Genomic DNA, 12,104 nt, shown 5'->3' on the forward strand with positions numbered 1-12,104 from the left:
TTCTTCTTTTCAGAATGTCGCCGCAAAGCTCTGGAATCGTGCTCCTGGTTGTTGATCTGCTGGGCAATTCACTACGTTCCATTCTTCTTCATGAGCAGAGTCCTTTATTACCATCACTACTGCCCTTCATACATATTCTCCTGCATGATAACAGGTGATTACTGCCACAGAGAGAGAGAGAGAGAGAGAGAGAGAGAGAGAGAGAGAGAGAGAGAGAGAGAGAGAGAGAGAGAAGGTGAAATTGAATGACAGACCATGTTCTTGATATGATCAGGGATATTTCCCAGCATCTATTGAGACCATTCAGCTTTCCTTCAAGTCTTGATCTTTTGTATTTAAAAATTTGGAATAGAATTGAATGGAACATAGAGTTTAGGACAAAGGCCAAGCGCTGGGACCTCAAGGTCATTCAGCGCTGGAAAGGAAATTGAGGTTAGGTAGGTCTGAAAAGTGTAACAGGAGGAAAACCTCAAAGCAGTTGCACTGTGAAATAACTGTTAGGAGAAGATGGAAAGCCAGATGAACGAAAGTTAACATGAATGGAGAGTTCAGTAAAAGGAATGAAAGGGGTTGCAGCTAGGGGCCGAAGGGACGCTGCAAAGAACTTTAAAGTAATGCCTACAGTGCACCACATGAAGTTCACTAAAGGCACTACCCCCTACGGGGATGATTGGTTATTAGCCGTGATTCGTTCCCCATCCACCGCCAGGCATCATCATCGCGTGGGCGTGCGAATCGGCGTCGAAACGCTTCGCGGAAAAGCACCGCGACAGGGTCCTCCAGTGTTTCCTTCTCCTCCCGACCATCGCCGTCGTGGCCTCCTACGTCCTCTTCTTCCCCCTGGCCACTTACATCAAAGGGAACCACTTCGAACGTCACGAGACACTGGGCCCTCTACTCGACAAGGTGTACTTCGGACAGATGTGGCCCGAGTTCGGATACAGAAAGGAAGAATTCAGCGTCATTTCGAAAACGGAGGTAAGTCCAGCAAGGCTTTACTTCCATGTCTTTGGAGAATGCTGAACGTGCTCCTACCAGACTCGTCAAATTACTGTTTTTAAATCTAACAAGGGCATCACAGACGCAGTAATGATGATGAACAACACTTCATGGTTAAAATATCCATTTGTTTATTCCTCTATGTGCAGAACACTGACCTTTATAATGCTTAACCTGACACCACAACCAATTACTATGGACAGGATGAGCAATGAGTGACTCTGCCTTGGGGACCTGAAAGGTGTATAGGTAGGAATGAGTAGTGAGTAGTGTCAGGAATCTGTTGCAGAATAGAACAGAATAGGATATAGATTCAGGCCAAAGGCCAAGCGCTGGGACCTATTGTATGAGGTCTTTCAGCGCCGAAACAGAAATTGGCAGCAAGAAGGTTTGAAAGGTGTAACAGGAGGAAAACCTCCCAGCTGCACTATGAGTCAATTATTAGGAGAGGGTGGAAAGTAAGATGGAAGAAAGAGAATATGAACAGAGGTACAGTAAAAGGAATGATAGGGGTTGCAGCGTGGTGCCCAATAGACGCTGCAAAGAACCTTGAGTAATGATACGGTGCACTGGGGAACTAACCCTCTTTAGGAGGAACCTGTTGTATTCATGAATGTTTGTGGTTCTAGAGGGAGAATATTTTGAGCAGAGTCTAAATCTGGGCCTAGCATGATTTGGAGAATATGAAAGGATGGTTGTGCTAGGTGATCTAAATGCAAAGGTAGGTGACAGAAAGAGATGGCATTGTTGGTCTGAGTTGCACTATAGATATTTAATAACTTCCTTTCTGGATTGAGTCACGTGAGAAATCAGAAAAATGACACTGGATGTAGGTAGAAGGTTGTGGGATATGAAAATGAGTCATGAATGGAACTTGGTAGGGATGATGTTTGCTGATTATACAGTACTGATTGTGATGGTGAAGTGAAACTGCAGAAACTAATGAGAGCTATAAAATCTATGTAGGAGGAAAGCGCTGAGATTATCGAGTTTTCTGTACAGCCACTACAGCTCATAATCAAAGCCTCCTAAATTAGATCTATCTTCCGGTGGTCTTGGCGCGGCCCATGAAACTTTAACCATGGCACGGTGGTGACCTATCCTATATTGTTGCCAGAAGCACGACTATGGCTAACTTTAACCTTAAATAAAATAAACGCTACTAAGGCTAGACGACTGCAATTTAGTATGTTTGATCATTGGAGGGTAGATGATCAACATACCAATTTGCAGCCCTCTAGCATCAGTAGGTTTTAAGATCTGCGGGCGGACGGAAAAAGTGCGGACAGAAAAAGTGCGGACAGAAAAAGTACAGAATAAGAACGGACAGGCAGAGCCGGCACAACAGTTTTCTTTTACAGACAACTAAAAGTAATGTTATGACTGTGAATGGTGGAAAAATGGAAGTCTGATTATCTTCATTATTTGAGATTTACTACAGAGGACGGTGGTAGAATCACAGGAGAGATGAGTAACAGAATAGACGACAAGAGAGTATCTTGATATGTGCGAAAGATTGGTAAGAGATTTGACATCTGTGGAAGCCAAGGTGTGTAAATAATGAAGAGAAATTGCGGAAAATTATGTAATTTTGAAAGCACACTTGTTTACTTATCAATGTCTAAATCTTACATGTACATTACAAAGATACACAAAAACATACATGTACACACACACACCTGAGGAGTATATATATATTTATATATATATATATATACATATATATATATATATATATATATATATATATATATATATATATATATATATATACACAAATATGTGTATGTGTATATATATATCAACATATATGTACATACATATATAATAAATCACACATTACCACAGGTGAAGAATAAGAGACGGGGTGGTAATGTGTTTAAATTTTCACCTGTAAAAAGTTATAAATGAATTACGTTATACATATATATATACATATACACACACATATATATATATATATATATATATATATATATATATATATATATATATATATATATATATATATATATATATATAGGATGAACTCGTGGATACAACGTATTTTGTTGTTCTCTTGAGCAACCCTGGTTACGGGAAATGCACTACGTATACAACACACGCACATCTATAAAGTTTGTGAGTCAGATTTCTTGAGAAACTGAATAGTTACGTATGCAGTATAGGAAAAGAGGAAAATTTGACAGTAAATTATGCAGATGGATGTTACACTTGATGTTACTGTTAGTAAAATGCAGTGTCCAGGTTTGGGAACGTCTCTTCAGGTGTTCTTAAGTCAGGTATGCTTCATAAACTACAAATGCATCAGTTCTATGACTGTATATGTGACAGAGTGCTATATATTAAAACTGGTGATAGTAACTGTACTTGTTCTAAGAACAGGAACAGAGAGAATGAAGTAGAAAGTTTTTTGTAGTCTTAGCTGGATGAATTCACAGGAGGAGAAAAGTGATTCCACTCAGAGACTCAAATAAAACAACAGAAAATAAAAGAAGTGGTGTAGTTGGTTGGTTTGCAATGGCTAGAGTGAAAAAGAAATGAAAGTCTATGGAAATGGTTTGGAAGGGTCTGTTGAGCTAACTGTCCCTCACAGAAATAAAATGAAAATGTTGAATTCTAAATAAAGAAAAAGATGGAATATATTTAAAAGCGCTGTCAGGGTAATGTGTGCGGAGTTAAGAAGGACCGAAACGCTAGGAAATGCAGTTATGAAGGCAATGTGGTAAGAAAGTTAGCATATTTGAAAAAAGTTAAGTATACCTTAGTTTAACCAGACCACTGAGCTGATTAACAGCTCTCCTAGGGCTGGCCCGAAGGATTAGATTTATTTTACGTGGCTAAAAACTAATTGGTTACCCAGCTTATTGTGGAATCCGAACCACATTATAGCGAGAAATTAATTTATATCACCAGAAATAAATTCCTCTAAGTCTTCATTGGCCGGTCGGAAAATCGAACGTGGGGCCAGCAGAGTGCTAGTTGAGAACGGTACCCACCCATCCAGTGAGGAACTAGCATATTTGAAAAGATGAATCATATCATAAAGCGGTTCGGCCTTACAGAACAAATTTAGGATGATGTATGGTGAGATGGGTATATAATAAGGTAGTGTTAATAGTTTAAACTAAAGGTCTTTAACAGCCAATATGCAAGCGCTGATACGATTCTGTGTAAGTAAACGAAGCAGCAGTTGATAAGGAATTATTATTTTTACAAGAACAGAACAGAACATAGAATTTAGACCAAAGGGACCTTTGAGGTCATTCAGAGCTGAAACGGAAATTGGCAGTGAAATGGTATTAAAGGTGTAACAGGAGGAAAACCTCAAAGCAGTTGCACCATGAATCAATTGTTAGGAGAGAGTGGAAAGTGAGATGAAAGAAAGAGAATATGAACGGAGGTATGTAAAAGGAATAAAAGATATTGCAGCTAGGGGCCGAAGAAAGGAACGATACAAAGAACCTTAAGAAATGCCTACAGTGCACCGCATGAGGTGCAGTGATGGCACTACCCCACCCTAAGGGTTTTTTTAGATAAGTGATCTTTCCATTCTCAACCTACCTGACCCTACCTCACCTATTTTTTTTTCTTCCACTGCGGTCAGGTCTTGAGTTGGGACGAAGGCCTCACCATGGAGCACCCCCACATCAACGCCACCCTCTACTACACCACGCCCTTGAAAAACACCAAAACGAAGAACAGCACGAACGCAATCGCTCCCTGGGCAGCCTCCAACTTCTCCAGCTGGGTTCCGGGAGATGGGACAGACGCCAACATACCCTATCTCCCTTGGTGGCAGGAAGAGGTTTTAAACAAAGCTTCAGAAGCAAATAACACCGAGGAAGCTCCGAGTCAGGATGAGGACCTTTCGAAGCTGGGGGAACCGAGCTCAGAAAGTTACAGTGGAGAAGGACAGAAGGCAGAGAAACAGGGATAGAGATTTATAAATGTGATTGAGAAGGACAAGGTACTAAAGAATGTAATTATAGCAAGAGTGTCATTTCAATGTAATGGAGGAAAACAAGGTGTTAAAGGGAATATAAACAGCAAGATCGTAAGTAATGGGGAACGGAAAACTTCAAAATGATGGGATGGGAGGGGCGAGAAACTAAGTGTTGAAAGATAACTGACAGAGTCAAAAAAAGAGGTAAATGTTGGCCAGACAATTAGCTGGAACAAATGCTGATTTTTTTTATTACAGGGGATAATAGGGAGGGCATTTGACACAGATAAAAGGAGAACGACATTCAAAGAAGATAATGGGGAGGGACAACTGAAAAAGAGAATGAGAGAAAGATAATTTACTGAGATGATAACGAAGGGATAATACCAACGATAAAGTTCAAAATACAAATGCACGTACCACACATCCAGAGATACACTCTAGCAGGCAGAAGGGCGCAGGAACACTCACAGATTCCGTATAAACATTTAATCGTCAGTTAGCATCTCTTGACCAGTGGTCACATCATCAGGACATCGAACAGGATTATATTTACAACAGTATTTAGCGTGTATAATTTATGCAGTGGCGGAACTAGGTCATTATGGGCCCTGGTGCAAATTGTTTGAGTGGGGCCCTATCATGAAAAACAAAATTAATTGCCATTACTTGATTTACCAGTAACTAATGCTCATACATAAAGCAAAACACACATTTATATTTGTGTGATTTATGGGTGTGTATATATGCCTGTATGTATGCACCTATATTGTATACACACACACACACACACACACACACACACACACACATATATATATATATATATATATATATATATATATATATATATATATATATATATATATATATATATATATATATATATATATATATATATATATATATATATATATATATATATATATATATATATATATATATTGTGTGCGTGTGTGTGCGTGTGTGAAAATGCTAAAAAATTACCAAATTATTAGAAGTCAACCTTTCTTACTTTCGTCTCGGCGAAGTTTTTATTAGTCCTTCTAAGTTCATGTTTCTTGCCATCATTTTGAGCTTTGAAAAGGATCGTTCAGCACTCGCGACTGTAACAGGGATCGTTAGCACTTCATGAAAGCTTGAACACATGACGCTGTTTTCACATATCAATAGAGCGTATAGTTTAGAAACTGTAGTCATATTTTCAAGGTGTGATCTGAAGTGTTGGCGGACGGACAACAACTGAGTTGGAAATTGGAAATTCTGTATAAATATCTTCCTTGTATATTCTTGTTATCATTAACATTGTCATCTTGATCATTATTATCATCTTTAAGATTCTATGATTACTATTAATATTATTATTATCATAACTTTTATCCTTATCTATACTACAGTACCATCATTATCATTACAACTATTATTGGTATTGTTATCATTACTACTACTATTACTACTGCAACAACTACTACTACTACTACTACTAATGATAATAATAATAATAATAATAATAATAATAATAATAATAATAATAATAATAAATAATAATAAAAACAACAAAAATAACAATAATGATAATAACACTAATAATATTTGTCATAATGATAATGATGATACTATAGTATAGATAAGAATAAAAAACTAACTACTACTACTTTGATCATCATCATCATTATCATTTATATTTTCATTATTTCTATTACCTAAACACATTTACAAATATATTACCAAATTAATCTACTAAGACATTATGATGGGGCCGGATGGGCCCCCAATCACAGTGGGCACCCCCAGTAGTTCCGCCACTGACTAGACATAGTGTACAATTTAAAATGACAGACAAACAAAAGATAAAAAGCAAAACTGGAAAATCATTTGCACTTAAATAATCACATAAACATTGACATATTGTAAAACTTAAGTTTAAAATTGATTTTAAAAAGACAAACGCGAGACACATCTTTCAGGGTAAGAGAAGTTCCTCGTTGGACGGGTCGGTACCGTTCTCGGCTAGCACTTTGCTGGCCCGCATTCGAGTCTCCGACCGGCCAATGAAGAATTAGAGGAATTCATTTCTGGTGATAGATATTCCTTTCTCGTTGTGATGTGGCTCGGATTCCACAACAAGCTGTAGGTCCCGTTGCTAGGTAACCAATTGGTTCTTAGCCACATAAAATAGAATCTAATCCTTCGGGCCAGCCGTAGGAGACCTGTTAATCAGCTCAGTGGTCTGGTTAAACTAAGGTAAATTTTTTTTTTTTTGATACTGAGGCTTTCAACAGAAGCCGTTCTCCAGGTTCCTTGACTTGGCCAATGATTTCAGAGTAATCATATTTTTAACGGTGTTCTGCAACTTTTCATATTGTTTCGTAATAACAGAAACTTCGGGATTAGATCATTCATGCACGCGTGAGAACCGGCTCTGACCTTGACTCTCGAGACGCCGAGTCGAACCAATATAGATCCCGCATTTTCCCGAGGTGCAACCTGTTGCACCAGCCCAGGTCCTTTCCCTGAAAAAAGCGGGACGCCGTATCTTAAAAACTAACTATAGAATTTTCTTGAAAACAATCTCGTTACATTTCCCCCACCCAAAATTTTAACAAACTAGTAATCTCATCTAAGCTAACCTAAGGGCATGGCAAAATAACCGGAAGCAAATTCCTGAGACGAATGCTAGTAATGCACCAGCCCCGGTTTTTTGCCAATCCCCCTATGTTAGGTTAGGTTAGGTTAGGTTTAGGTTAGGTAGGTTAGGTTAGATAAGTGCAGTTCCGGACAGTTCCACCGGGTCCAGTTCGCCGAGGAAGAAAGGTTTGCCGCAGGATTTGCGTTGGCAGCCCTAACGAGAAAGGTAAATGGAGGTGTGGTAGTCTTTATAAAGATCGTGGCTGAGTGGTGGTGGATGTATAGAGGTGTAATTACATTTGTAAACTACTTTTGGTTCAGTTATTTTCCTCAATCCTTTGTCTGTTGGTTCGAATTCGTTTCACCAAAGGGGAAAGATCTTTAGAATATAGACGATGACCAAAAATGATTTCCTTTGAGAAATTCTGCCACACTTATCTGTACAAAAACATGTGCAAGCTAACCATAGTTAGTAAGACTTCTGGAGTGCATTCCCTCCGCTAACGAGGTCGGAACAAGGTTGTTTTTTAATGATTTCGAAGAAATTCCCATGGTCAATATCTTATCGTTCAGGAAGAAATCCTAAGATAATGGTAAGGCCCGGGTCAAGCTGATTTTCAGGAAGCCTTGAGGAATTATCAGCTCTAGATTCTACAGTTTATCCTCTAAAAGTCCTTATAGAATCCATCTTGATATAAAAAAAAATGTGCTTCGATCTAAATTATACAGTAAAAAAAAAAAAAAGAGAGATAATTTTAAGTGATGCCTCATAATTATGCGGAGGCATCACTTGACGGTATATGAAACACCGCTAAAATGTTGTATAAAAATTATTTTGTGTGTTTACGTGTATGTATTTAAACACGCACACATATATATATGTATATAATTATATATATATACATATATATTATATATATATATATATAATATATATATATATATATATATATATATATATATATATATATATATATATATATATATATATATATATATATATATATATATATATATATATATATATATATAGAGATATATAGAGATATATATAGAGAGAGAGAGAGAGAGAGAGAAAATTAATAATTGAGATTCTATCTGCTAATCATATATAATCTTAAAAATACCCTTAACGTCATTTTTTCCCCTGGAATAAAGAAATGCATTAATTTGAGAGCTCTCAGGCCACAAAATAGCAACCCTCGGCTCCGCAGTTGAACCTCCCTATAAGAAAGAAATATCGTCAGTCGACGTTCCCTAAAATGTTAGCATTTGTTGCCAATTCACAGACTCATTCCGAACGCTAATATCTGAATGACAGCAACGATAATAATAGTAATGGTAATGATAAAGCACGGTAATGATATATACAGTATATATATAGATATATATATATATATATTATATATATATATTATATACATATTATAATATATACAGTGATACGCCGAACTTACGCTAGGTTAGGTTCCAGAACCGTTCGCGCGAGACGAACTTTCACGTAAGTTTGGCACGGTCTCTAAAAATGCAAATAAATGCTTATTTCTAAAGTTTAAACACTAAATATGACCCTAATCATGCTCCCAAAGTATTATGTTAACTTTTAAATGAAATTAGAGTCACTGTAATTTCATTTAAAAGTTAGCTTAATACATTACCCTTAAAAAAGGAAATAAATGGTTGACATTAAAATAGAGAGTTGGAAGAGAATTTCTGTCTCTCTCCCCTTACGACTGATCTATTTTTAGGAGTCTTCTCAACGTCTTTTTAAGAACTTCTTTATTCTGCATCTCTTTCTCTTTGTTCTGAAATGCTTTTTCACAAACAAACAAGTGTTTTTTATTTGGACTAATACAACTCTTAGTTGTTATGTCTCTATGTTTTAGAATGTATTTGCCACACTAGCGCATTTACACTTCGTAGATGGTACAGGTAAAATTAGACCAATTTAAACTATAATATGTACAGGTAAAGACGTACAGAGAAATAATAAGTGGTAAAAATGTGTGAGCACTAACTATGAACGAGAGAGAGAGAGAGAGAGAGAGGTTGTTGTCCTTACTTAAGAGAGTGAAATTATTTATCAATTATTACGGACACAATAACACACACAGAGAGAGAGAGAGAGAGAGAGAAGTCATTCTTACGTTAGATATCAAAAGATGGAAATTCAGTATTAAACTAACTTTTAAATAAAAGTAAAGTTACTGTAATTTCATTTAAAAGTTAGCTTAATACATTGCCCTTAAAAAAGGAAATAAATGATGGGCGTAAGAATATAGGAGTGTGAAAATTAGTATACTATATTTCTCTCTCCCCCATTCCACTGATCTATTTTTAGAAGTCTTATTAACCTCGTTTTTAAAAACTTCTTTATTCTGTCTCTTTCTCTTTGTTCCGAAATACTCTATGTTTTAGAATGGTGCATTTGCAGTTTGTAATCAGTTTGCTTAAAAAGCAAATGGGTGTTACACAAATACACACACAAAAAAGCCATTAGATCTAAAAACTGCAAACAGCTAAAGACATACAGAAGAAACAGTAATGATACATGAAACATAACGATGTCAGGCAGGGCAGAACAAAAAAAGTCCTTCAAAAGAGAGAGAGAAAGAGTTAAAAGAGAAGAGAGAGAGAGAGAGAGAGAGAAAATTAGATCTAGAGAGAGTAAAGACATACAGAGAAACAGTTGTCCTTACTTAAGAGAGTGAATTTTTTTATGAATTATCAGTTGTCCTTACTTAAGAGAGAGAGAGAGAGAGAGAGAGAGAGAGAGAGAGAGAGAGAGAGAGAGAGAGAGAAATCTTTGAGCCACTCATCAGCAACACTTCCCTTTCTTGTCATGTTCAGGTGACATGTCTGACAGCTTTGCAAAAGATGAGGGAAAGAATCTGTTTGTTTAATATACACAGTTATATTATTATTATTATTATTATTTGAAAATTAGTACTTATTATTAGGTAAAAAAATTTATTTATCATACAAAACAAATAAACATCTACATGTACCATAAAAATTCTCTCATATCAGTAAAAAGAGAGAGAGAGAGAGAGAGAGAGAGAGAGAGAGAGAGAGAGAGAGAGAGAGAGAGAGAGAGAAATCATTACTTTTATTAATTAATGTTATTCAATTTACACATAAAAGCTTGAAAACTTATAAATTACTTAAAAAATTAAACATAAACACTTTTGCAGGGTTCATCAGTATAAGCAAATGTTTGCGTGTCTGCGAAAAACTCATGCATGACAATTAGTTAGGTTCCAATGAAAAGTTTGTGTGTCTGTGAATTCACACAGCTCAAATCACGCAAGTTTGGGGTATTACTGTAGTTCATACATACTGTATATATATATATATATATATATATATATATATATATATATATATATATATATATATATAGAGAGAGAGAGAGAGAGAGAGAGAGAGAGAGAGAGAGAGAGAGAGAGACAGCCCGCAAACAAAGCTGAACACAGTACAGATTTGTTTAAACAAGATTAATTACAGAATATTTTAGAAGTTGTTTACAATATTTGGCAATTTAATAAACTACATGCTCAAAGTAGGGTATGGCCACAATTTAATGCCCTGCTCAGAATAGGCATAATCCACTTGTATTCAGCTGATATGGAATCGGTCCTTCTATCTTGTTAAGTTGGTAGGCAACAACTTAAGTGGCCCCCGCCGTGCCCGCCACTACGCCTTCAGGGCTACCAACACAAATCCTGCCACAAACCCTTCTCACTCGGGAAAGTGGGCCTGGGGGAACCAAGACCAACGAGAAACAAGGCCTGTTGGATAATTTATGACGTCATTGTTCGACCTTGGGGGTTAAGCTGGTGATTCATGCTCTCTCAAGCTTCCTTCCCGTACATCATTTGCATACGAAGTTTTCTCCTGGTTCCGTTGTTTTATTTTTTTATTGGACTGTAAAACTTACATGGCATAATGAAGTAGCATGCCACGGATATATCTTGTATTTTATTAAACAAACTTACTATGGTAAGTAGGTAAACTCAACACTAAATTCACTGCAACAGGTATTTGACTTTTGTCTCTGGATGACATTACGATAACTAAAGCTGAATACTCTCTCGGATTCCAGTGCTTGGCTTCAAGCCCAAATTTCATAATCCATTCCATTCCACATCAGGATAACTTTCGACTGCAACATAAAGTCTGTGTTCATCACTCTGGAACCAGCGTTATGCCACGTCGGGAGCGCAAACAAACATAGGTTTGTCCGATAAGGTAACATAAGAAAGCTGAAGCCTGAAAAAGGCATTTAGGTAGATATGAGCAACACAGTAAAGACTGGTTTAGCCTAGGTTGAATTTTAGTGGGAATTCATATAAACTAGACTTAACAGAATCTAATATAGGCTAGTCTATGTCAAACAACTCCCAGTACAGGACTATGCAGGAGCTTTGGAAATGGCACAGACATAGAAGTTATAGGTTCATCACATGTGGTAGTACAGGAAATGGGTAAATTACCATTGACAGTAGTCAAAGGTAAGGGACAAACTTTA

General features: G+C 36.7%; 1 protein-coding gene across 1 annotated transcript in view; it reads left to right on the top strand.

Moving 5' to 3' along the window:
* Positions 1 to 5,714, top strand: part of LOC136853232 (protein O-mannosyl-transferase 2-like) — a 74,193-nt gene extending 68,479 nt beyond the window's left edge. Inside the window, exons 15-17 of the mRNA XM_067128608.1 lie at positions 14 to 154; positions 710 to 978; positions 4,607 to 5,714. Coding sequence (XP_066984709.1) covers positions 14 to 154; positions 710 to 978; positions 4,607 to 4,939 — 743 coding nt within the window. The 3' untranslated portion in view covers positions 4,940 to 5,714. The remainder of the gene's footprint in view (positions 1 to 13; positions 155 to 709; positions 979 to 4,606) is intronic.
* Positions 5,715 to 12,104: the final 6,390 nt, after the last annotated feature.

This window comes from Macrobrachium rosenbergii, chromosome 27 (genome assembly GCF_040412425.1).
Source record: "Macrobrachium rosenbergii isolate ZJJX-2024 chromosome 27, ASM4041242v1, whole genome shotgun sequence".
Taxonomy (NCBI): Eukaryota; Metazoa; Arthropoda; class Malacostraca; order Decapoda; family Palaemonidae; genus Macrobrachium; species Macrobrachium rosenbergii.